Here is a 27657-nt window from a genome sequence, read left to right as displayed (position 1 = left end):
GGAAACAGAAACAGCTTCTGTTGATTATTAGGGTTAGGAGATAGGAAATACAGTAATGAGCACAAGTCACGCAGTTCTGTCACTGCTGAAATGAAATATTCCTCCTTGAAGTTATTCAACTTAAGACACAACTGGTAGTTCTACCATGACTGCTTCCATGGTACTGAGAAGTTTGTCACTTAGTTTCTATAAAATATATGCTTTTCTAATAAATTGTTGCTTTTCAGTAAGATTACAGACCTGTAGACAACGACCTCTAGCAACAAGCAAACCAAAAGCAGGCTTTTGGTACATCACTAACAACAGGATGTACTAAGTAGCTATTTTTCTCTTTTGTTTAATCCAGCATATACGAGATAATATTATACAGGAATCCTCATAGAAAAGAGGACAAAATTGATGTTTCTGCCATGGACAAAAACTTTATAAAAACATAATACAATTAAAATACAAAATATACATAGTACATGTCAGATTAGTTAGTAGTGGCATTTGAGGTTTCTGGAGACTGAAGAAATTCATAGGGATCATGAACAATGTCTTGCTGTTCTCCACCACTCAGATGAGAAGGGCTTCCTGTAGAATATGGGGGAAAATATAAAATCAAGAGCTTTAAAAGTACAGAAAAATAATGAAGAAGTATTTATGTATATAAGCAGTATTAACCAAACTGTTAATGATGCTAATGCTAAGACTTTCACATGCTGCTTTCAGACATTTAAATGGTATTTACACAGGGTATCTTGAAAAAGAAATTACAGTAGTCTTCAGTAGTTTAGATCCTTTTTGAAAAAAGTGATTATTCTGTTACTGTGATCTGGAAAATTACACAAAATATAATCAAGTATCACCCTACCAACATCCCCTACCTTCTTAGAGTAATGTATCACTTAACTTGTTGCCATTTCGATCATGCTGCCTTTTACACTTGACAATGGAAGGCTGTTGTAGAATCCCACCCGTTACTTCCTGCATACTACTGTGCCTTTGTATTTCTGAGATCATGAAATGCAAATGCCTATAGGGGTTTGCCAGCAAGTATCAACCTACTTCAGAATTACTTTACTTATGCCTAACAAAAACTAAGTAACTACTACTAGTGTCCCTAATTCTACAGGTCAAAACTGTGTCTTAGCTGCCGCCGCCATGTAGATTTCAAAATTAAACCGTGATCCTGTAGCCAGCACACTGGTTTTTCAGAGTAGTTTCATGCAAAGATTTATGTATGTTAAAATGTAAGTTTTAACCAGTTTCAATTAACAGCAGAAGTATGGCAACTTCTGTGACACAAGCAAGCTTACCAAGATGATGTTGGTCTCTTTCGGAGGTATTGGAGAGGGAACTCAAATTGGATGATGGCCGGGATCCCACTCTGTCGGCCTGAGCTTCATGAAGGTCCTGCAGCAGCTTAGTTGTTTCATCCAGATGTAAATGGTTATCATCATGATCAAGCTCCTTCTTCACTTTCCCTAAGGGCCACCAGTTACCAACCAAAACTGATAATTAGCACATGCAGATTAACTCTGACCAAGTCACTATAAAAAAAACTGAAATAAATTATCATGACTACTGTCTATTAAAAAAAGACCTCAACCTTTTGTTTTCCTTTGCACTTCTAAAAGGTAACAGCCACAGATCTCTTTACAGATTCAAGAATTGGTATCATTAAATGTCTTCAACATGTAAAGTATGGAGAGTGCCATGAGAAACTGAACTGACTCTGAGTAGCTGAACAGCTATAAGAACTTAACTTGTCATCCTCATCTGTTAAACTCCTCACATGACATAATGAATGCATTTAGTTTGCTGCAAAGAAGTCAATAGAAAGATTACTTAAATATCTAACTTACATAAATTAAATGTTCTATTTTAATTGTATTTTAAGTGAAGAAGTCCCCATCACAGCAGGTTTTAAGAACAGTATCTTCTCCAGCTACACTGATTCTATAGTAAGCAAAATAAAACTGTGCAGTAGGAAAGAACTGAAAGCATGTGCCAACACATGCTGCTATTTCATTTGAAGACCTACCAAAAAAAAAAAAATCCTCAATTTTAAAAAAGAAGAGAAATAATTAATTTTCTTGTTTAGGCTGTCTTCAATACAGACTTTGCTAACTTTGCAGGAATTATGGATACTGGATTGGTTGGATGGCAGCGTCCAGAGGGCAGCTGTAAAACAGCTCAATGTCCTGATGAAGGTTGGTGACAAGTGGTGTCCCTTAGGGGTCAGTACTGGGACCAGTGCTGTTTTAGTATCTTCACCAATGCCATAGACAGCAGGATGGGGTTCACCTTCAGTAGCTTTGCAGCAGACATCAAGCTGGGTGGTACAGCTGACACAGCATGTCATCCAGAGGGACCTGGACAAGCTTGAGAAGTAGACCTGCATGGACCTCATGAGGTTCAACAAGGCCAAGTGCAAAGTCCTGTACCTTGGTTGAGACAATCCTCACCATCAGTACAGGCTGGGGGATAAGTAGATCGAGAGCCACAAAAAGCAAAGAAGGCTTGAACACCTCTCCTATAAAGAAAGTCAGGAAGAGTTTGGGTTGTTCAGCCTGAAGATGAGAAAGCCCTGGGAAGACCTAATTGTGGTCTTCCAAGGGAGCCTATGAGAAAGATGGGGACAGACTTCTTGGCAGGGCCTTTTGCAACAGGACAAGGGATAATAAGTGTTTAACCTAAAGAAGGGTAGTTTTAGACTAGATATAAGGATGGAAATTTTTCCACTGAGGGAGGTTAAGCCTAGCCTAGATTGCTGAGAGAAGTGGTGGATTCCTCATCCCTGCAAATATTCATGATCAGGTTAGCCAGAGCTCTGAGCAACCTGATTTAGTTCAATACGCCTCTGCTCACTGCAGGAATTAAGACTAAATGACCTTTAAATGTCCGTTCCAACTCAACACATTCTACAATCCTATGAAAATTGTCAAGTACAAATACTTTAGCTTCTGCAGTGGTACAGGGTAAGTTAGCTGGCTAATACATGAACTTCTTGAAGGAAAAACAAGCCAAGGTTTCATTTATCTTGTAGCGGCCCTAGATGTTTACCTACATCAGATGCAGACTTATTACTGCTTTTTGAACACCTTTTTATTCTTAGCAAATCCAGCTAGTATTTTGCTGCTTTTATATTTTATGACTTACCTAATGAGCTTAACATAGAAATATCAAGTGATACATCTGAATATGGTTTTATAGAAAGAAAGTCCAAGTCAGATGTGTTATTATCTCCAGCAGATTCTCCAACCTATTAAAATGTAAGAAACAGAAAGAGCAACAATAGTGATGAGCTGTCACTATGTTAAGGTGAATGTGTGAGGTAAATGCATGAATCCATTCTCTCAAAAGAGCACACACCACTTGCAACTCATAGGCAGCTCAAACATGGTTTCAGGACAGCGCAGTCATATGAGTGGCAACAAACTGTCAGTCATATTTTTCATCTCATTATTTGGTACTGCTGAAACCAACATTATCGAACCTTCTGGGACTCAATCACATGCTCAACTCATCCCTCTCTCATGGCAGAAGGGAAGTACTATCAGTATGGCCCACTGTGAATCACTTTCAGATCCCCCTTTTCCTCATTTACTCAATGTACCACTAGATTTATTGAAATTTTTATTATATGCCTAAGAAAAACAGTAAGGTGGGCCCCCCTGTACATACTATCAGCTCAAGTATTTATTCTACACATTTGGAGAACGAAATACAGCCTGCACTATACAGCCTGTAATACTGCTATGTAATTGTAATGGTTTAGCACAAGAGCTTTAGAGTTGCTATAATGTAATCCGTAACATTATGTGACTTGCCACGGAATACAGTGCAGATCCTTTGTCACAAACAGTTCACAAGATAAAACCAGCACCACTTAAAGAAAGATCTGATTAGTACTTGTGAAAACATGAGATATACAACTATTTATCCCTACTTTCTAACTGACAATTTCAATGCGTGTGTCAAAACTGATCAATACTATTGATTTTTTCCCCTTTTACAGCAGGTTGAACCTCAGAGATTCATCGGCAGTATTCATAAAGTATCTTTTCAGATTCTTAAGTGGTCTTTCTGTCTCTGACATTTAGTTATGCATGCTGAATTAAACTACGTAATACAGAACAGAAAAACAAAGCCATTAAACTGAGCATCAGAGAATCTATTTTAAGTACTGAAAGCTTATTGTAGATACTGTAATTTTAAACCATCTACCTCTGTCCTTGCACTGAAACCAAATGAATGCCTCTATACTCCCCTCTCCTCCCTATGTTGTTTTGTGTATTTGAAGAGAACACTTTTACCATAATCTGTTTGGAAGAATCTGGACAGGTACTACGCAATTTGTTTTCTTCTTTTATGAGAACTGGCAGAACCTAAAGAACAAAATAGCCTTTTAGATCTTGGCATTTCACAGCTTAACTGATGTTTCCCAAGAATATTCTTAGTTACTGTAATTTACTGGTTTACTATGATCAGAGCCTAGGCCACCACAGAACATTATCATGCATGACGATGTTTGCATAGATCCTTCACAAGGACCTCCCTCTATTAGGTGATCATATACATGTGCTTTAACAATTTAGAACTAACCAGCACAGCCTCATAGCACAGCCTCTTTAAGACTAGACTCTCCTTTATGATATTTGTCATTTATCAGGCTTTGCTGTATTACTACAAAGAATAGATGCACATTAAATAAAATGATGAATTTGAATGTTTGAATCTGTGACAAGATGCAGAATGACACATCAGGGTTAGAGTGAAGAGGTGCTAGTAAGGGCCTCCAACTTGTCCTGAGGCATGCTGGAGACATTCAAAATCCCAGTCAAAATCTTATGAAGATGAGCCACATGCTCCTGAGGTAGTAGGAGCCAACAGAGAAACATCAGTGAAACACCTTAAGGGTATTAAGGGGTGTTTCTCTAAGAAAGTGATACGGCCAACAGCCCAGCTGAAATGGAAAGGGTAGATTTAAATTGGGACATTAGGAAGAAATTCTTTACTATGAAGGTGGAGAAACTGGAACAGGTTGGCCAGGGAGGTGGTGGAGGTCCAATCCCTGGAAACAGGCTTGATGGGGCTCTGAGCTATCTGGTCTAGTGCATTTGGTTTAGCTGAGATGGAGTTAGTTCTTCCCATAGTATCTTTTGTAGTGGAAGGGTGCTGACAACATGCCAGTGTTTCAGCTACTGCTGAGCAGTGCTCACACAGCACCAATGCTGTGCTTTTTCAATGCTCTCTACTCCCTAGTGCAACCCGAGTGGGTGGAAGGTCTAGGGAGGGAACACATCTGGGCCAGCTGACCGAAACTGACCAGAGGGGTATTTCGTACCCTATGATGTCAGTTCAGATATAAAAGCTAAGGGAAAGAAAGAAGTAGCGGGGCATTCATTAGTGGTGTTTATCCTCTGGAGTGACTGCTATGTGTATTGAAGCCCTGCTTCCATGGAGGCAGATGGACCTTGCCTGCTAATGGGAAGTAGAGAAAAGTATTTTTGTTTGCTCTTGCTTCTGTGTGTGGCCTTTGCTTTTTCTCTGCCTTACTTAATTGTTTCTATCTTGACCCATAGGCCTCTTGTATTTTCCTTTTTCCCCTTTCCATCTAAGAAGGGTGATAGAGTGGCTTTGATGGGCATCAGGCCCCCAGCCAGGGCCAAACCACATCTAGTTAAACACGTCCCTCTCTACTGCAGGGCAGCTGGGCTAGATGACCTTTAAAGGTCCATTCCAATCCAGTGCATTCTAAGGCCAGAGAACACCACTTTTTCTACTTCAAATACCAAGGCATATTTTCCAGTAAAAATCCTTCAAACAATAGCCTATCTGCATAGTAACTTACTTTAACTTCATCTGGTAGTTTTACTGGGATGTTTCGCCTCTGGAAAGACATAATGTTAACAATTACTTATAAGCAGCATAAGAGAAAGCCTGCTTTCCTGTACAATTTCTGGTGTATCCAATCTTTACAAAGAAAATGAGGCTAGAGACAGCTTTTTCACATATCTGTACATCACAATCACAATGTAACAGATACTGTTTTGAAGTATTTTAGTATTACACACTTTAACTAATCCTTGAGTCCTCCTAAACTATTTATACTAAATTACATAGAATACATAGAATAAACCAGGCTGGAAGAGACCTACATTACTGACATTAAATTCAATTCCTATTATTTACTTTATAAAACAATGTTATTAGCATAATATCATCTGACTAAATAGCTCCTGCTCCACCACCACCAATACTGCACCCACCTCAGAGCCAGGGGCAAGACCCTCACCAGCCAAGATCATAGAATCAGCCAGGTTGGAAGGGACTTCAGAGATGATCATCAGGTCCAACCTAATACTAACACCTTAGGACTAACTAGGCCATGGCTCCAGGTGCCACATGCAGGCCTTTTTTAAACACCTAAGAGATACTACCCAGAGGAGCTCAGCCCCAGTAAGGAGGCCCAGCCAGCACCCGTGGATGACATTAGAGTAGATGTCAATAATGTTCCTAACAACCGGGGGGCCACCAGGCCCCCCGGCCTTTGTTGTCACCACCACCATCACCCAGTGTGCACCATGGGGGCACTCACCAGCGATGAGAGGAGGATCCCTCAGCCCAGATGGGCTCAGCTTGAGGCTTCTGCTTTGCCTTGGAGGAATTAAATAGGGGAGTGGGTGGGGAGGGCAAAGTGGCCACACCTGGAGTGGGAGGAGACTCCACCAGAGCACAGGTGCTCTAGGATTTGGGGGAAAAAAGGGGCAGCTGAAGGACTTTTGTGGGGTTGGGTAGTGATGGGACTCAGGGGAATGGAGAGAAAAGACAGGGATGGGTAGATTTAGACTGGATGTTGAGGGGGATGTTCTTCCCCATGGTGGTGGTGGGACACTGGAGCAGGCATGATCTGGGCTAGGATATGAAACCCATCAGAGGTTTCACATGCACTGCGAGGGTGTGGGTGCAGAGTGGGCCAGTAGCAGAGGTGCAGTGTGGCCAGGAGCAGGGAGGGAAAGACAGAGACAAGCATGGTAGACAGGCTGTGCTCCTTTTCCACCACCCAAGACAGGGACACGCTTTTCTTGGTGACAACTGTGCCTTCTGTACATGGCTTAACTTTTGCTAGCATTTCTATTATATTAGAGCTACTGCAAAAGGTTTGCATCTCCCACTTTGTTGGATGTTACCCAGGATTTATTAACCTGGAGTTAGTGCATTTATCACTGCCAGTTCCCAAATGGTTTTTATCTGTTGCACTGAACAACTAAACCATTTAATTGCTTTAACTTTCTGAACTTGTGTCAGAGCAAGTCCTTATTAGGGCACTGATAAAGAGAGTCAATGTTAATTTTGCCAAACAGTTCTAGTAACAGTCCTGGGCTCTGAGAGAGGCAGTCATCAGGATCTTAGGCATAACATGACACATACAGTATTGATAAAAACCTAAAGACAAATAGGTCCATTCTTGTTTTGATGAACTTGTGACATTTCTATACATCAAGGACACACCTGCTTTAGCTGATAAACAGTTTTGGAATGGTCTCCATTAGTGATCTGGTCCAGAAGATCATCTACTAATTTCTTGCTGTAATTTCCAGCATCCTTCACAAATTCTTGTAAGCTAGTAAGAAAGGAGATATAAACATTATAGAGAATGTTTACTTTTGTAATAAAAATTTCAACTTGTAATATGGCTTTCCTCAGCTATGCTGTATTACACCTACATTTTCCTTGTTCTTTTACATTTCTTTAGAAAAGTAACTAAGGCCTTCAGTATAGGGGTTTCTTGTTCTTCTCCTTTCTTTAAAAAAATGGAAATAACTGTATGTGCAAACTTGTTTTTCACAACTACCAGAAAATTTACACTTGAACTATCATTGGTACTAGGTTAAAAAAGCACACCCTCCCCCCCCCCCCCCAAAAGGAAAACAAATAGAAAATTAAAAAAGCTTGTGACTTATTCTTTCCCTTGAAGAGTGACAATTTTATGAAAAGCAACATTTTCTTTATCTAGTAGCTTTAACTGTTTTGAAACCAGGGGAATTTTAAGCTCGAGGTGAGGAGAAAGTTCTTCACAGAGCGAGCTGTTAGTCAGTGGAATGTGCTGCCCAGGGAGGTGGTGGAGTCACTGTCCCTGGAGGTGCTCAAGAGGGGACTGGACGTGGCACTTGGTGCCATGGTTTAGTAGTCATGAGGTCTTGGGTGACAGGTTGGACTTGATGATCTTTGAGGTCTTTTCCAACCTTATTGATTCTATGAAACAGTTAATATCCTGTGGTCAAAGACATTAACAAGATTTGAAACAACCTTAAGAGGGAAAATGGAGAGAAAAAAAGAACACAACGAAATCAAACACCATCCCTTTTTCCCGATTACCAATCCCCTCCAACATCATGGAAAAATACCAACCAGGACAAAAGCTACTTATCTTTTAAAATAAGCTTTAGGAAAAAAAAATAACCAGAATTTAAAGGCTCCTAGTTGTCTTTAGTTCTAAATGCTTTTCATAAAATTGCTGAGATGTTAGACCTATTAATAAGGAAGTCCTTACCTTAAGGCACACTGTATCCCAGTTTCATCACCATATGCTGAGTACAGGAGTTCCATTTCATCTGCTTTTAAATCATGAAATATAGAGTTGTTTTGCATGGAAGGTGCTGTACTAGCACTTGTAAGAAAGGTTACTAGCAAGAAAAAGAGATGACAAATGATGAATACAAGTGTAAAAGATTATCTGGGTGCAGGAAAGCAGAAAACAGAAGTTTTCTGAAACAGATGGAAAATGCAGTGTTTTTTTTCCTGCAAGTGAAATAAAGAGGAGTATCTCTGGGACACTTCCAGACTCTGGAATCAGAATAACTATTTTAACTTCATTCTTCATTTCCGTATGGTTAACAACCATACTCCCACAAAAAAACCACAACCAACCAAACAATAAACTCCTGTCCCCAGCCTTATTTTTGCTTGTGTCTACCTCACTGTTATTTGCCAGTCAATTTACTAAGGGTATCAATAATATTAGAGAAAAAAAAAAATCCACAGATTGTAAAATCCTTGTCATATGATACAAAAAAAATGACACAAAGTTTTTTTTCCCAAATCTAGTTGAAGTTCCTCAGGAAAAAATATTTCATCCAGAGAAAATGGAGTACAATTACTGGAAAGCTTCTAGTGTGTCTACAACACTAATGCAAAACATTAACCCATGAACTCTTAATTAAACTATGTTTCATAATAAAAACAGTAAATTGAATTAAAACTGCATTCTGCTGTAAAGTGAATAATTACATATTATACAAATAATCAAGTGAGCATTCATTTGGAGAAAGGTATAATCTGAAATTATTTCATGCTAAGAAATTGCTCAAACAATTAATACAAAGTAAAAACATTTTTTTGGCATTTACCTTTATTTCTTCGCTCATCTTTAAAACCCAATGTAGTGAAGCCAGGTAATAATTTGCTTGACAGTGAACTCAGATCCACAGGGTGAGTCTCTTCCTCTAATGATTTGATATAAGAGAATATTTTAAAATCTTTAACAATTTGTTTATGATCAATATTTAGATTCTGCTGTTAAAAAGAGCTGTAGTTATTAGAAATGCTAAATGTGTTTTAATCTGTACATTTTTACTATGGATATGTAGTGTAATTTAGGTTCTCAATTCCGATTTCAAATACATGTTGTGAATGTTTCCATCTGTTAACAATTTCAGTTTCAAAGAATAGAATAGAATAGAATAGAATAGAATGGACCAGGTTGGAAGGGACTTTTGAGATCCAACCTATAAAGACATTTCATTCATTACAAACTTTCAAAACGTCTGTATTTTGATCTTGAAACTATAACAAATGGAAAGCATAAGATAACATAATGAATAGTAGTAATAAAACCAAAAATCCATAGAAAAGATTAAGGAAATAAAGAAAAACAATTAAGCAAAGCTTCATTAACTTAAGTGAAATCTAGGTAATAATCTAAATTATAGTATGAAGAAAAACTCAAAAACTTAGATGATTCTCCATTTGCATCTGTGCAATGCACTTTTACATCAGATTACAGTACTTTCAATCACTTTTTGTCTATTAGATTTTAACTCCATAGGGTACTTAGAGCAAAAGCCTGTTTTCAAGTTCTCTACAAGCTGTGGCAACATATAAGTGCTTATAAATAGGTATTATTTTTTTCTTCTTAATGTTAGAATTCGTGAAACAGAGCATCTGAAGAGTTAAAACTTGAAAGGCAATGAGAAACATCTCATACTGGAGATAATAAATACAGCTGTTGGTGAAAAAGGGTTGGTAATAATTTTTCTTAAAAAAACTCAACTATACTACCCAAGATCTGTATGCAGAGTTAAGGCACCAAAATCTGCTAGAATATTTAACATAGATGTTTTCTTGAAAAATTATGGCATTTACCTTCAGCCTCTGGATCAGATGAATTTACTACACTAAATAATAAAGTTCCATCTCCATTTTTTTTCAGATAACCAATCTGTAAGTAGAACCACAATGATATGGAAACAATCATTAAACAGTCCAAACTCAAAGTAAGAGTTGCTTACTTAAACAGAAAACTAGGAAAAGCATTTTTAGATGGAATTCAGATCCTGTAGCCTGGTATTCCCTTTTTAATACAGAGAATCTTGGATCACAACTATATATCACTGCCTACTAAATGCTTCAGAACAGAAGTAGCAAAAGCTTGTAAGCTTGTGAAGTAGTGAAAGTAGTGAAACTTTGCATAAAACATACTCATCCTCATAAAAAGACCTAAAGTTTGCATCCAAGACAAAACCAATTCCATGATAATTAGTTTAGAACACACTTTCCAGAGACAGAACAGTAGCTCCTATCCACAATCTACCTCCATTTTTATTTTCAAATCTAGACTGAACTACCCATTTTTGCATCTCACCCACAATTTTTCTGAACATACAATCAAATTATTAAAGTGCTATGACACATCTATCAGAGCACACAGACACAATGCTAAAAAGATAGCCTGAGATGTGAAAGACAAGAGAACACATTGGGGTCTGCAAAGATGCAACCAACTAAGCTGATATCAGAAACTGACATGAATCATAAAAAAAGGTTTAACTTCTCAGCACAGGGGGAAAATGAAAACTACGCTCTGTCCAAAACTGCAACATGAATAACTGCTGCTATCTTCTAGTTCCTGAAAGATGCCTGTATTTTGTACTCACACAAGGATATGCTATAACTGACAGGTACTACTTTTGTACTTTTAACTCTAAGACATTCTGGACTTCTCATTGCAAACAGTAATTTAGCACTCAAAATTTCCTGAATTCCTTAGGTTAGGAGGGAAATCCTAGTAATCTATGACAAAGTTCACATTTTCTGAAGTTTTAACAATAAGAAAAGTGTGATGCTATTTTAAAAATAATTTTCAATGCTAAGAGTTGCAATTAAGGAAGTGAAATTCAAGACTGAGCAACATCTCACTGTTTCATGCAAGTGAATTTCTAAACATGTTTAACACATAATACAATTTGAGATCCATTTATGACACCCCCACAACGGACTTCAGTGAAAATTAAATGATAAACAGCAGCTACAGTAGTGTCCCAGACACAGTGTGCATTCTAGATGTTACAGTCTCAGAAAATGTAATACTAAAGTTTGTTTCCAAAGATGAAACAAAGCACACAATAGTTAAGACATAGAATGGAATTGTGAACTTTGTTGTGCAGTAGACCTTGCTGTTGGGTAGATATTGATTGATCCTATCCCGAGCTTCATCTGCCGCATGTTCCACTAGAGCCAGGACATGTTCTTCAGCAGTACTATCTGTCAGGCTGCATGCATTTCCCTCAGGTTCAAATATGCAACTAAGAAAGAGAAGAGGAGTAGATGTAGAAATCAAAAGCTAAAACAAAACTAAGGGCTGAATTCTGGGTTTGATAAACAGAACAATCAGTTCCACTCCTCTCCCAGTGTCAGTCTACTTCAGCATTTAAGTGTAATTATAACCACACGAAACCAAAGTTTTGCAGCAGAAGATGAGAACTACCAAACTACTGAACTTCAAAAATTTAATTGTTTCTGTACCTTGATAAAAGTAAAGGAATTATTGCAAAACGGAGATTGGGAGTAAAATTGCATTGATACAAAGTGAATGCCGTATGTGACTTTAGTCTCCCAGATGCATGAATATGTGATTTTCACAAATTCCAAATAGGAAGAAGCAGAAAGATTACATAATGGAGTCTCTGTAACTCTGAGAAAAAGAAAAACAAAACAAAACCCTAACAACAATAACAACAAAACCCAAATGGAAAAACAGGCTATTGAAGATCATGTCATTTAGTTGCTTGGTGAAGTAGGACACTGCTCCCAATCTAACAGGAGTTCTTTAATTCCTTTTAATTTGTTAATACTGACAATTAGTATTCCTAATCAATACCAATTGCACCAATTACTTCTCATCAAAATTACAGAATTTAACATTTATCTTTCAGTAGATCCCTTTCCAATAAAGCACTAAAATAGTAAAAGAACCCCAAATAAGCATACCTTAGATGGAACAGGACATAACCTAGCTATTATATAAAACCCAGAGAAAGGTAGTATTATAAAGGGAACTGTGAAGGTATCAATAGGATATGACAGTCTTCATTATATTATAGTATATATTTTTAAAAAATGCTGTACACCAAAATCTTTCAAGGCATTATATGGACATTAGACACTAGGGCCAAACACCTTAGGTACTGGGTAGAGCATCTCCTCACACCAAATCCATTTCTCTCTCCTGGGACATCTTCTTCCATTTGCTTAGCTAAGAATTTCTCTCTGTATAGAGATTCAGATCTGATACACAAGAAAGTTTTGCTATTAAAGACAATAAAAAGACCACAAGATGATACTATTATGAGACAAATGTGTAAGATGATTTTTGTTTCATTGAAAGTTTAAGAAAGAGTGTATACAGCAGGAAACTCTTCAACAACTAGCACTATCACACTCTACAGAATATTTAATAAACAAAAACTTTGAGAGAGTGTTCAGAAGGCTTCAATGTCCTGGACAAAGTTTTTAAAAATTACTTACAGTAGGATGTCCAAGTGATCAAGTCCCTTTTAAAACTACCATAGAGAGGTCTAAACTGCTGTAACACTTTGCAGACATTGAGTTCAGTTCTTTCCCTGTTTTTTAACTGTGAAATATGCAGACTATTAGGTACTTGCTTTGTTAGCCATCTGTATTTGAAGATGAGCACACAAAAACTGGCAAAGTACAAAGTTACTTCTGTAACAGAATTTATGTAAGAATTAATCAAAAGAGGAAATCTATTATTCTGGGCACCATACAAACCAAATCATTGTACCTTTAAAAAAACCCAAGCAATCAAAACCCAAACCACCTCTTCCTCAATGAATTCTTGTTTACAGGAAGGTACTTTCAGCTAATTCCTATACACAATCCCTTAAACAAATAACTCATATTTTGATATTTCTTCATGATACAGCAATAGATAACTTTTTGTGTATTCATACTAGAATAATTCTACATAATTTGGATATTTAAGAAAGAAAATCTGTAGAACAAGAACATATTTAAGACATGACTATTAATGCTCTATTACAGTTTTATTTTCATACAATTTCAGTTGGTGTAATGCTCTACAATTTAAATTCAACATCTATCCTCAGATGTCTATGTATGAAGACTGAACAGTGTAATTTGCTTGTAAATCATAGTATCTACTAAAATCTCCTCATAAAATAGAAAATACAACCCTTTAATTTGACTAAAATTAGACTTCAGCTACAATTTGTAACACAGAGGTGCCCATCAGCTTGAAGACAGTTATTGCACTAGCAAAGCATTTTATATAAAAGCTTCACAAGTTTTAATTGTGAAGATGATGTGATCTGCTCCAGAAATAATCTCCTGTAACTCTATATCCTGCCTGTTAAGACTAAAGTTAAAGACTAAATTTACTGATCTGGGGCTTTGCCTTCCAAGAACGATTCTGTTTAGATTTTGATACAGTCAATCATTTTAGAAAAACAAACACAAAACCCAAACAAACAAAAAACTAAACCAAAGCAAACACACACACACATGAAGGGGCAAAAAAAGAAAGGAACAAAAGTGAACAGTGTTTGTGGCTATGTTAAAAAGAGTATGCAGTCATTCTTTGAATTGTTTGTTTCAAGTTGGGAATCACTGAGTTATTAAACTAGTTCTATAAATAAATAACTATAAACATACCATTTATCCTATATGGACCACAAGAGGAAAGATAAGGTTTTTTATTGCTAGATTCTTTACTGCTGTCTGATACTGCAAAATCTTCAACAAACCAGTTAAGAATGTCTATTAAAACCTTTACCTAATAACTTCTTTATTTTGCTTTTTGGATTTCTTGGTTGTCTCTGCTTGTACAGGAACAACTTCAGGGACAGGTTCCTCAACTGCTGTATCTTCATCACCCAAAAGAGCTGCCTGCTGAGAAAAATCCATGTCCTGCATAAACGACATGCTGCGCTTCAAAGCTAACAGCCGTTCCTAGAATCAGAAAGGACAGAGCGGCAGGGACTTAACCTTTCCCTCATAGCCAAGATGCTATGATAATGGGATGGGATGGGAATGGCTATGGCCTTATTTTGTTCTTTGTGCCTCGTTTCCAATGGCGATGCAACGTGATTTAGTCATGGTAGCATGACATCAGAATTTCTGCAGCCCAACTATCAAGAGAGAAACAAACAAAAAAACTGCATATGCAAAGACAATTGCCTATTTTACACAAAACTTACCATAACTGACTGCAACACATGCACACACCTGCACATAGAGCAGCTCACCAAAGTATCTTCATTTCACAAGTCAAAAGTTATGTGTCAGTAAAAGGTTTGTTTGCAGAAAACACAGCTGTGAAACCCCTGAAACCTCCCCAACACCCATCACCTTCAAAAATAAAAGCTTTCTTGTTTATGCAGAAATAAAACTTAAATGAGATCTTGTTTACAAAGCTTCAGCCAGAGGCAATATTTTACAATTGGGTTCTATGTATGCAGATCTTAATTGCTTCCACTGAGGTGAGTGGAAGAAGCTCCTACAGACTTCAGTGGTGCTGGTGAAGTTAGTAAGTGTGTGGTTATAACAATATAAAATCCTTAAATATAGCAGCATGAACAGGCAATGCTACAATTAATCACAGATGGATAAAATCACATTTTTCATTCTATTTATGTTCCTTTCAGTTATGACAAAAAATACCCCCAAAACTAAAGACACATGCTTGTTGTGGTTTTGGTTTTGTTTTTTTTTTAAATAGGTCTCTTACTTTGCTCATCATCTTAAAGCCTGTGTGCAGTATCTTCTTGGCTAGCTTGTAGTAAACAGTATCTGGTCTGTTGTAAGTCATTGCATTATCACACATCAGTTTAAAATCTGCCTGTAAAATACAAAATGAAACAACTGTTAAAATTTCAAACTCCTTTGTTAAATGACTGGAAGATACCATTCCATCATGGCAGCTCTGTGAAGAACCCAGTAATATTTTAGTGGCAGGCTCATGGAATAAATACAAGCTAAAAAGTAATAAACAATTGCAAAAGTTTGAGTCCTTTTTGCTTCTGCAAGATGCTCAGTTTTCTTTAGAATTAGCTTTTTATTTAAAAACCGCCCCCCCCCCCCCCCCCTTAGCCTTGAATGCCAAATATAACATTTCTTTCTTATGGAAACAGACCAAACAGAAGAAATGGAGAAATTGATAGGAGGACTGAGGCACCAAGGTGCACTTCTTGGTCATTTCCCCACCTCCTAAATCAGAATAGACTTGAGAAATACAATGACATCAGAAAGGTACAAAGCATCTTACATGTAATTTTAGTTCTCTTCTTAGTTCACTTGGACTAAAACATGAACAAGAAAAAAGAAAACTTCAAAGCCTAAGAAACAGCCTTCTAGATGCTCACCATATGCAACAAAAGAACAAATGGCCAAGATTTTGTTTTCTCCTTTGAATGGTTATGTTACACATGTTTTCAAGCAATTCTTACTGACAGAAGTTCCCAAAACAAAGATACAACATTCCACTGTAAACAGAACCAAAATAAACTGTTGTGGATTGCAAAAACTTTTTCTAGAGTGCCTTTTTTTTCTAGCCACATGCTACTAATCTGTAGAGTAAAACACAAAAAGCATTAGAAACTCAATGAAACATTTCATTAAGAAGACATTAATGGCTCTGCAAGTTTCTGAAGTTGGCAAATCACTTAGCAAAAATCATGAAGTAGTCTTTCTAGGCTCTTTGCAAACTGGATCCTAACAAAGTAAAGTGGCACCTGATTTAAGAATGTATTTTTCTCTCAAGTAAGTTTTCAATATTTAAAGAATGTTTGTTCAGAAAATTAGATTTCATTTATTCTGTGAATACACAAAAATGTTGTGTGTTTTTTTAATGATTCCACTATATGTGATGACTTCATTATGTGCAGAAGTGTAAGCAAACAGAATGGTATTCTTTTTTGATAAGTTAACCCACTGAGTTTACAGCCCAGCAAACAGATTTGCTGAGATAAAGAGTACTGAATATTGGTACCAAAAATTGGTGCTGGACACAAAATTCCTTCTAAAGCCTTCTCTGGCAGACAACATTTACAAAAAATAACCTTGTCCTACTGCAATCCTGAGATTTCGTAAAAGCACTAATTGTTTTATTTCCTTTTGCCAGACAAGGATGTCAAGTCAATGCTCTCCTAATCATTTAATAGCTACCATCAAGCCCATACTAAACAAGTAGGTGAAAGGACTTATAACTTCTTGTCTGTGACTTCTTATGGCAATCTGCCTTTGCTTCACGAGACCATCACAAAATTAGAAATAGAGAAGGTAACATGGAAGAGCAAACTATGTGCCAAGAAAGAAATAGAAAAGCCCATGTAAGCTATACATCTGGTGATGGCCTTTGAAGTGCTGCAGAAAAGGACAGAGATGCATTTTTTGCTCACCCAACTTTGAACTAGATAGCTTTTTTTGGCAGCAAAACTATTGAGTTTTCTGTGCAATTTCCCCTCTTTTAAATGTAGCATTGGTTCTCATAGATTCCACTCTCAGATTATTTATTGGCTTCTGACTAGGTTCAGCTAGTCCTAATATGTGTATCAGAAATGAAAGATGAACCCTTGAGCAGGCCTTGTTTTAGAGGTCAAAACCCTATAAATTTCATTTCTGTATTACACAAAATTCCAAAGGTGTAAAAGTAATTAGATGTGTTCATGTATCTAGAAAGGTATAGACTTCTAGTAACCATTTATTGCTTGTCAGAGTATCAGCAGAAACCAAGTCCTTCAGAACAAAAATAATCTGTCAGCCTAAACAACACTGATTTTTGGGTTTTTCACATTGCCATCCCACCAGTTTCATTATTGCAACCTTGCCTGTAGCTAAACAGAGCCACAGAGCTCCCATTCAAACTTCCTTTTAAAACTGTTTGAATAACAAAATCCAGAAAGCAATCAGAATTTAGAGATCTCAGTGCACTGTTGACAACAATGCTATTATGAATCTTACTTTACTAATTCCTATAAATCTATACAATCTCTCTTAAAGCATCCATAGAAATAAAAACCATCCTCTGCTCACCTTGCTGGACCCTGAGAAGTAAGCCAACGCTGCCTGCCAAGTCTAGCCACACATATATGTGTTGTATCAATATGACTTTAGAAAACACTACTGAAGGCAGCCATAGATCTTCATGAATCGGTTAAAAGAAAACTTCTTTCTTTCCAGGAGTTAGCAATATCATAAAAAGATTTATTGCATTGTCTGTAAAACCACAATGCATCCTAGAAAGTATTATGCAATACTAATACACAAAATAGCTAAGGCAAATGGCCAATAAACTTGCCAAGTAAGTTTCTGTCAAAAGATACTTCCAAATAAAGTTATATGTGAAACAGGAAAGTTAAAGACAAAAAAAATACGTAGCTGTTATTGAATCTTACACAAAATGCTTGAGTAAATGCAATTTTCTTGTAGGCAAGTCAAAATTATCTTTTAATCAATCTAATCAAGTCTAGACTAAAAGAAAAAAAAGGACATGAAGAACCTGGAGCTCCTAATGACTTTATGATCTTCCTTAGGCATATGTCTACTAGCATGAATTCTATAGAACTTCAAAGTAGTTTCTCAGTTTCCACAGTAATTTGTAGTAGAGTGTAGCAGAATCAGACAAATACAGTGAAAAACAGTGGAAAAACAAAGCAAGAAACCCATGGTAACCCAAAGAATACACAAAGTGCTCATTTCTGGGAAAAAAAAAAAAAAAGGGGCAAACTAAAACAGAGTTATGAGGATGATTAAGGGACTGGAACATCTGTCTTTATGAGGAAAGGCTGAGAGACCTGGGGCTGTTTAGCTTGGACAAGAAAAGACTGAGATGGGATATTACTAATGTTTATGAATAGCTGCAGTGTGGTGTCAAGAAGGAGCCATATGAATAGGGGGAATGGACATAAACACAGGAGGTTTCACCTCAACAAAAAGAAAGACTTCTTTATTGTGAAGGTGATGGAGCACTGGAACAGGCTATCCAGAGAGGCTGTGGAGTCTCCTTCTCTGAAGGCTTTCAAAATCCACCTGGATACATTCCTGTGTTACCTGCCCTAGGTGATCTTGCTTTGGCAAGACAGTTGGACCAGATGATCTCTGGAGGTCCCTTCCAACACCTACCATTCTATGAAATGTAAGAAATGCTCTTATGGTTAAAAACAATGTTTGGTTTCTTACTAAAGAGTTCTAAAATAACTAAATCTCTATCAATTCACCTTGAATTCAGTGACTGATTTGTATTCATTTGCTGCAATTTTTTCCTTCATTGTACCAAAATCCATGGGGTGCTTTATTATCATGGAATATCCAGGAGCAATGGCATCCGTGACTGGAAAAGCAAAAAACCCATGAGGATCTTTCCTAAAAGAAAAACAATACATTTAGATTTATATTAGCAAAGAAAATGATTACTGTTTTTATACCACATTAATGGTATAAAAAGAACAGTACAACTGAAAAGAAAAAAAAAAACACAACCACATAAAAGCACTCTCATAAAACAGAAGCATGTTTGAGAAACATCTATTACAGGTGAGAATACACATATGAAGACTTTTTGAAACATACTCAGGTAGTTTTTGAATTATTTAATTATTTTGTGTAGGCTTTCTGTGTCTCTATTTACACTCCAATTGCGTTTGTTTCACTGAGTAATAAACTCTTCAATTCTTACTGTTCATGAGGTCCTCTAAACATAACTAGTATTTAGTATTTTCAAATTGGTTTCAAAAGTACCTTATTGCTATGTAAAAAAAAAAAAAAAGTATGAGTTTATTTTTAAACCTGATACATAGGGTTAACATCTTGGAAAACAAGAGAGAGGAGAAGAGAAGGCTGAGGGGTGACCTTACTGCTCTCCGCAACTACCTGAAAAGAGGCTGTAGTGAGGTAGGTGTTGGTCTCTTCTCCCTCATATCAAGTGATGGAACAAGAGGAAACGGCCTCAAGTTGCTCCAGGGGAGGTTTAGATGGGATATTAGGAAAAGTTTCTTTACTGAATGAGGCATTGGAATAGGCTATCTAGGGACGTGGCACCAGCAGTCAAGAATGCCAGGAGGAGCTGTTTCAGTATTGATCACCTCCAAGGCAGTTCAAACTTCTTCATATGCAACCAGTATCTCTTTTTCAGTTGGAGTATAGTGGGGCTCAGCTCCTTTTGTAGTTTTGATTCCAAAATCCTAGAGATCAACCTTGTGTCTCCCTGGATGTGTTCTGTCAAAGGCTCCATTCTTCCCCACTGTAGTGTAGAGCACTTGTAACATCTTATCCTGTCCAAACTGACCTGAGGACTACTTTAGCCAGATATGGCGACGACGGAGGTTCTTGGAATCAATATGGCTGACCAATATGATCGGGTATTGATCCTTTATTGTTCCAGTATTGCAGGCCTATGGCTCAGGCCTATGGTGAAAGCATGGCACAGTAAAGCATGGAAGGAGAGGAGACAGGACAGGCAGAAAAAGAAGAAGAAGAAGTGCGTAGCAAGGAAACTGCTACAATTTATATAACCTTGGTATGCCTTGTTGGCATGGACTCATTGGTCCTCTATGAGTGACCACACATCACACTATTGTAGATTATTGGTCCAGCTATGGATGACACACGAGGTTTGTTGATGCAGGTGCATGTCCTGTTGTCCCAAGATAATTCACTATGTTTCTAGCTACCAGAGTCTTGTTTTAGTTACAGTGCTGCAGGCACAGCACTGTTTTGGCATACTGGTAGCTGGCTCTGCCCTTGTGCTGGGCATGGCCTACAACCATGTCAGGCTCTTAGGCCTGCACTGCCAGATTGCTCACACCGCTCGTAACTGGTGTTCCCACAGACTACTGCATGCACAATCTCCTGTTTGATTTGTTCAAAGGCCTCTTGCTGCTCAGGACTCCATTGAAAATCATGCTTCCTCCAAGTTACTTGGTAGAGAGGGCTCACAATAAGACTGTATTCTGGGATATGCATCCTCATCCATTGCAGGATGAGCTTTTTTCCTTGTGTACTTCTTTTTCTGTGCAGGGGCAACTGACACTGGCACAGATTGGCTCTCTGGTGCAGCTGCCATGCCTGTTGACCTCCTCTTCCCCGTGAGTATGCTGAACAGCAATGAGAAGGGCTTATTAGGCATGGACCAGGCCCTACCGCATCACAATGATTTGTATCTCTTGGGAATTTCCAGGCTCACAACATACTTTTTCCAAACATTTTACCAGTTTGTCAGGATTTTGCACTTCCTCAGGGGTGAAATTCCAAAACACCAGAAATGACCACTGTCCTAGGCACTTGCTCAGACTCTCCCACATACCCTGCCACTCTTAATCATCCAGTCCCAGAGCAGGTCTCCAGGTGGTATTCTTAGGAAAGATTTGTATTACTATGGTCAAGACAAGGCACACACATAGGAGACATGCAATAGAAGCTGGTGTTGGTGTCCCAAGGATATTCAAAACCTGCATAAGATGAAAAAGTTTCTGCTCCATACATCAGTTGGGTGAGAGTACTGATAAATGATGATACCGCATATGAATACCATCTTAACAGAATGACCAGTGGAACAATCAAATCATAACATGCCCGTAAACATCACAGTAGCACCATAGCATTAAGCCACGTTTTCCCTGAGGTGACAAACAGCAGCAGAGGACACCATAGGATGTAAAAATGCAAAAAATGTGTAAGATCTTATGCAGCATTACCAGGAAAGCAAATGCATCGAACACCTTAACATGCAGGGAAACATACTAAAGCAAATATAAGGTGAACAAATTTACTCTAGCAAAACTGAATTCTCTTGTTATCTCAACTTGAAAATCAAGCTTGTCATGTCCCCATGTCAGGATGCCAAATATGGGATGTCCACGTTATAACTCAGCTAGCAGCTAAGTCTGGCAGTCTGCTCACAATGAACAGCTTCCCCTCTACTCTCCCCTCTGGGTGTGTACAGAGGAAAAGGACCCAAGAGGCAGAGCTGAGAAGTTGAGATAAGGAAGATTTACTATTACAAGGGAAACAGACGATAGAAAACAAAAATACCAAGGTATGTAGCAGCAAACCACACACACCCATGAACCAAAGCACCAAAAAAGGCTGCACCCCCACCTGGAAGTGGAGAAAAAGCCACAAATACCCAGAACAGGAAACTTCACAAGCTATAGAATACACTCCAAATCCCATAACCCCTTTTGGCCCCAACCAGCCTGTTCCTCCTGCAGTGAGCATTAATCAGCATGGTGTTAAATAACCGTTTGCCCTCCTGGCTTTCAGTGTGCCACTGTGAGAAGTAGGGAGGAGGTCCCCCTGTGCCCTGTCCATTCTAGTGGGGACAACCAGTCGAAACCAATAAAAGTGTAGACATAGCACTTTGGGACATGGTTTTTGGCCATGGTGGTACTGGGTTGAGAGTTGGACTTCATGACATTAGAGGTCTTTCGAACCTAATTGATTCTATGAAAATAAAAAGTTTCTCCAAACTAAAAGAATTATCATTAAGTAAACAGGTATAAACTTGATTTGGTATCTGACAAGAGGACACAACAAGACAAAATTTTGTAAGAACAGTCCTATCTTTTAAACTATTAAAATCCATAATGGTTTTAAAATTCCTAGACTAAGTCATTGATATTTGATAAATTTAAAATGGCTATGTATCCTTGGCCCCAAACACTTCCCCACTAACAGCTAGAATTGTATAGTTGGTAATAATTATCATCAATTACTCTTAAAAAACCACCAGGTCTAATACAGTCATAACGGTTACCAAACACACTAGATCCAGTCTTTAGGCACTATTTTAAGCAGATATCCAGGATAAGAAGTTATAAAATAACAAATACAAATAGGCACTGTGGGCACAGCTATAGATACTACACACTTAATACCTTTGAAGCTGGCGAAGAAAGTGCTCTAGCAATTGCTGGATCGGTGTGCTCTCATTTTCAGCTGCAGTTGGAAATAGAAACATAGGTAAGTGAAATGAAACAGAATACAGATTTATGTGTTTATTTAAAAATACAAATACAACAGAGAAAATCTTAACTACACAGTGCTCACCTGGCTGAGTTCTGCATGCTCTGACAGGACGATCTGGAGGGGGCTCAACCTCCACTTTTTTCCCAGGATCAAAGTCATCAGTTTCTCCTTCAGTGTCACACTGTTCTTTCTCCCTTTTCCTCTTTTTCTCTTCCTGGCACAGCAATAAGTAGACAGATTTCAAAATAATGCCCCTGGAATGTGCAACCCCATATACCAAAAGACAGTGATTTATTATTTGGAATACTCAATCTATCTGAGCCATAAAATGATTTAAACAATAGTGCATACATATTCCCTGCCACTTTTTCCATTTTTCCTCTCTGATTAAAACTAATACTGTTCAGCTTTTGCTTCTCTGCATTTAATATATTATTGTTCTATCATTAGATACTGTACTTTTACTAAAAAGAATGTCAAAATCTGAAGCTAATCATACATTAAACTGCACAATAAGCTACACCAGTAAAGGAAGTTAAATTACTATTCAGTTGGGATCAGTCTATAGCTGTGTGTTGATCATCAGGTTTTTGTTGTCTGGTGTATTGAACAGGAATGAATAAACTATGTGATAATTTAGGAAGCCTATAAAGGACCATAATAAATGCTGTCTAACAGTGGTGACAGTTAACGATCTTTTCTTGAGCTTCAAAGCAAAGCCATTCCTATGACTGCAATCATTCATGTCAGCACATAAAAGCCTACTTTCATTAGCCTTATTTAGACTAAAAGTTTTTTATATATCTATCTGTTAGCTTGTTCTGCATGCACTAATACTTCAGTTCTGGGAAAAAAGCCAACATCCTAACAAAACTCTCCCACAATTTAGCAAAGGCAAACCAAATAATTCCATTTGATGTTTCAAGATCTTGTATTAAAGACAGTTGTTTCACTGTATTTCCAAGTTCCAGCCACATTCCTAATTGGAAGCACTTGAAAATGTTTGCACAAAAAAAATAATTTCCACTATCTGCCCTATATTCAAGGGCTTCTGAATGATCCTACAAGACATACCACTTTCAAGTAATACAAACCTAATGAATAAATCAATTAAAACTGACAGATGATAGTCACATATACCTATACAGTACTAAAAAACCTGTCATACGAGAATAGTAAAATTACAGGACAGAAGAGAATTAAAAAATAAATAAATCAGAGGTCAGAGAATCATTAGTACACAAAATAAATATTATTCAAATTACACTGTACAGTTAACTGTATTGTCAAGATATGACTGCACCATTTGCTACTAAGAAAACCACAAAGCCTAACATGCAGGTTGGTCTAAATAAGAGGCGACAAGACTATTCACCACAATACTCAATAGATGAGATTTCAGAAAGGTGTTTTGAGTAAATTTATCCATTTCAATGGTCAGTAACTTGGTATATCTCATGAAAAGAAATGCAATCTAGATTTAGTTGAAAAAAATAACCTCCTCAAAAGTAGGGAATTATATTTCTGACCTGACTGAAATACAAAATATCCAACTTAAAAAAAAAGTACTCATACTAACAGACAAAAATAAAACACAAAACCCCAAATAATAACAAAATATGATAAGAAAAACAAGCAATTACAAGAAACAAGCTTTCACTCTGTTCAAAAAATCGTCACAAAGATAACTCTTTTAAATGGGAGACATACACCAACACACACATGGGTTATCTACATTTGTGAAGAGCTGTCTCCAAAACAGTAAGCTTCTACCAACAGTGATTTTTAAAAAAGAGGTTCTGGTGCTCTGCATGAAGAAGACTGCTATGTCTGAAATATAAAAACCACAGCTTACTTTTCTCTTTCTTCTTTCCTCATCATCTAGATGCTTTTCTTTTTCCTTCTCAGACTTTTTTTTCTTTTTTTTCTTTTTCTCTTTATGTCGTTCTCGCTCATGATCTGATCTATCATCGTAGTAGCTAGAATCATGCCCCGATCCAGAAAGTTCAGTCACTTCACTCCCTCCAACTTTAAGCACCAGTTTTAATGGTTTTTCCAAAGGCTTATCCACATAATCTAAATTTAAAAAAGTAAAACATTTAATAAATGCACATGGAGGTGATAGCATACAGTAATTACTGATGCTTCTTCTAGAAATACTGTTTACAAGAATTTGCTGTACTTTGAAAATACATGCAATACATTTGGACAGAGAAAGAACAGCTAAGCCTAAAAAAATCCAAGTTAAGAAACAGTTATTCAGCACATTTTACATCACAGAACTATTTAGGTTGGAAAAGACCTTTAAGACCATCAAGTCCAACCAATGAGCCAGCACCGCTGAGTACTGTGTCCAGTTCTGTGCCACTCAGTTTAAGAAAGATGCTGAGCTGCTGGAACGTGTCCAGAGAAGGGCAACGAAGCTGGTGAGTGGTTTGGAGCACAAGCCCTGTGAGAAGAGATTGAGGGAGCTGGGGTTGCTTAGCCTGGAGAAGAGGAGGCTCAGGGGAGACCTTATTGTGGTCTACAACTACCTGAAGGGAGGTTGTAGCCAGAAGGGGGCTGGTCTCTTCTCCCAGGCAACCAGCACCAGAACAAGAGGACACAGTCTCAAGCTGTGCCAGGGGAGGTTTAGGCTGGATGTTAGGAAGAAGTTCTTCACAGAAAGAGTTATTTGCCATTGGAATGGGCTGCCCAGGGAGGTGGTGGAGTCACCATCACTGGAGGTGTTTAAAAGGAGACTGGATGGGGCACTTGGTGCCATGGTTTAGTTGATTAGATGGTGTTGGGTGATAGGCTGGACTTGATGATCTCAAAGGTCTTTTCCTGCCTCATTAATTCTATTGTATCCTATTCACTGCCAAAATGGATAGTTTCCCAAAACAGTTACATTTGCTGTCAATTTGAGCTATTCTTCTCCTTTAACATCTGCTAAGATGACAAATTTTCAACTCAGTGGAAATGAAGACTTGCTAACTAAGACTATCTGTACAAACAGAATTTCCAAGGAGAAGATGCATGTTCTCATCACACACATTAGGTAGGGAGGAACCTTGCTTCCTTGCTAAGAAAATGAATAGGCCAAATCAGCCATCCTCGAGGCTGAAAAAACAATTAGGAAATTCTGTCAAACTGCACAAACTCAGTAATGAAGTTCAACCAAAGCACATGAAGTTAGACCTGCCAAAGACTACCAGAAACTCTTTGGAAACCACCAAAGGGATGCACCACATGTATAACAGATATGTAAATATAGTAATTAGTTCCAAGAAATTATATGAAAATGCATGACTATTCCAGGAAATCTAATCTACATGCATGTGTTTAAGAAATAAAAAGTGGCTAATCTGTCAGTGTTCAAGATCTGAGACAGGAGTCTCCTTGCATCCAAAAGTTGTGCAACTTTAAAATAAAACGCCTATCTTTTAAAACTTAAAACTGGAGTCTTAGATGGTTTCCTTATGTAGCCAAATTGTATGGCAAAGACACTAAATTAGTCCTGGAAAGATTTTTTTTGCTCTAGTTTTAAGATTAGGATTCCAAAGCATGTATGGAACAGCCATATTAAAAGGTCTTCTTTGAAAATTTAGTTAACTGTAAAGCATTTGAACTAAAAATGACTCATTATGTAATTTTTATAATACCTTGTCTTCCTTCACAGAAATTGGTCAGGTAGCTTACAGCAATTTTGCCTCCTATGTTAAAAATTGGGAAAAAAACAAAAAACATTTAAGGCAAAAAAAATGCACATAACCACAATTCTGTAATAGCAAGTTGTCAGAATTCTACTATGTGAAATACTTACACAAAAAAAAGCAAAGCAGCATTTCACTGTGTAAGGAAGAGAGGAGCCAGGATTAAAACTGCTAACAGTATACACTCTCAATTTTAACAGTGAAGATCAAAAGAGATTTTTTCACTTCTTTCCTTTCATATTTATTTTACCAACATGATTTTCCATCAACCTATAGTACACAAAGATCTAAATCCTTGGCTTTCCCTGGAAACATAACATGATTCTTTTCAGAGCAAGGTGAAACTGGGGGTCTGCTATGGGGCGTCAACCCAAGAAAATGGACAAGTCCAGAGGAAGGCCACAAAAATGAGCAGAGAGCTGGAGCACTTCTCTGACGAAGACAGGCTGAGAGACTTGGAGATGTTCAGCCTGGAGAAGAGAAGGCTCCAGGGAGACCTTATAGCAGCATTGCAGGACCTGACAAGGGCCTACAAAAAAGCTGGGGAGGGACTGTTTACAAAGGTGTGTAGCAATAGGGCAAGGGACAATAGTTTCAAACTAGAGAAGGGTAGATTTAGATTGGACGATGGAAGAGGTTCTTTATTCTGAGGGTGGTGGAACAGTGGAAAAGGTTGCCCGGGGAGTTGGTGGAGGCCCCATCCCTGGAGATATTCAGGGGCAGTCCTGATGGGGCTCTGAGGAACCAGATCTAGTAAAAGATGTCCCTGCTTCCTGCAGAGAGGGGTTAGACTAGATGACCTTAAAAGGTCCCTTCAGACCCAATGCGATCTATGATCCTGTGATACCAAGCATCACTCAAACAGTGCAGTAATTGGAATCAATCACCAGCAGCCGCATGAAGCACGAAGATGCTTGGTCTCAAAACACACATCAGCGCCCCAGAGCCCGCCCTGCGCTTCCTGTTACTCTCCCGAGTCATCTTCGCGCGGTTGCGGCAGGCTCCGGCAAGCCACCGCCCGCCTCACTGTAGCCACTTCCCGCGGCACGTCCCTTCCTTTCGGCCCTGCCACACAACTGGACGGCGCCAGCAACCCGGCCCCAGGGCACTGGCCCGCCCCCGGCAGCTTACGCTCCTCAGACCGCTTTCACGCTGTCCCTCAATGTACTCCGCTGTGACCCAGCCCACGAAGGGATGCCAGATCTTGCCGACAGCCAGGGAGGGAAGCGGGCAGATTAGACGCGTCCCCAGGTGCTCTTTACCGCCCCGTTTCTTACCGCCATACGCAGTAGCGGAGGCCGAGCGCCATTCTGCCTTCTCTGCCTTGTGTTTCTTGTGTTTCTTCCCCATCTCAGAACTGCGCGGTGCCCACACCACTCTCGCCGGAAGCGCTCGGGACGGAAGGACT

The 27657-nt window shown here is 38.2% G+C and overlaps 1 protein-coding gene across 12 annotated transcripts; it reads right to left on the bottom strand.

The window, feature by feature from the left end:
- BRD9 (bromodomain containing 9) lies at nucleotides 1-27656 on the bottom strand. 12 transcript variants are annotated; one of them, XM_054164044.1, is made up of 19 exons: nucleotides 27527-27655; nucleotides 26199-26249; nucleotides 24410-24630; nucleotides 22636-22768; nucleotides 22464-22524; nucleotides 18807-18951; nucleotides 15320-15430; nucleotides 14366-14541; nucleotides 12730-12837; nucleotides 11723-11855; nucleotides 10417-10492; nucleotides 9402-9497; nucleotides 8546-8678; nucleotides 7504-7615; nucleotides 5843-5881; nucleotides 4305-4376; nucleotides 3148-3250; nucleotides 1302-1469; nucleotides 1-576 (listed from the first exon to the last, which is right to left on the bottom strand). In XM_054164044.1, exons 1-19 carry the CDS (start codon nucleotides 27597-27599, stop codon nucleotides 476-478), a joined length of 2112 nt encoding a protein of 703 aa, XP_054020019.1. In that variant the 5' UTR covers nucleotides 27600-27655; the 3' UTR covers nucleotides 1-475. The 12 variants fall into 12 exon arrangements, with proteins under 12 accessions (XP_054020019.1, XP_054020021.1, XP_054020022.1 ...); XM_054164046.1 differs by having other exon boundaries at nucleotides 14366-14481; XM_054164047.1 differs by having other exon boundaries at nucleotides 14366-14478.
- Nucleotide 27657: the final 1 nt, after the last annotated feature.

The sequence above is a fragment of the Dryobates pubescens genome, chromosome 9 (genome assembly GCF_014839835.1).
Source record: "Dryobates pubescens isolate bDryPub1 chromosome 9, bDryPub1.pri, whole genome shotgun sequence".
NCBI classification, from domain to species: domain Eukaryota; kingdom Metazoa; phylum Chordata; class Aves; order Piciformes; family Picidae; genus Dryobates; species Dryobates pubescens.
The sequence above is the reverse complement of the archived record's forward strand: the minus strand, read 5'-3'. Positions and strand labels throughout refer to the sequence as shown.

Bases quoted from the DNA above. Each gene is read 5' to 3' on its own strand.
- BRD9 (XM_054164044.1), bottom strand. From the start codon at position 27,599: ATGGGGAAGAAACACAAGAAACACAAGGCAGAGAAGGCAGAATGGCGC. The intron at 22,525-22,635 runs GTGAGCACTGTG...TTCCAACTGCAG, and splicing joins AGCATGCAGAACTCAGCCAG to CTGAAAATGAGAGCACACCG. The intron at 5,882-7,503 runs GTGTGTCCTTGA...ATGTCTTTCCAG, and splicing joins CTGTTTATCAGCTAAAGCAG to AGGCGAAACATCCCAGTAAA.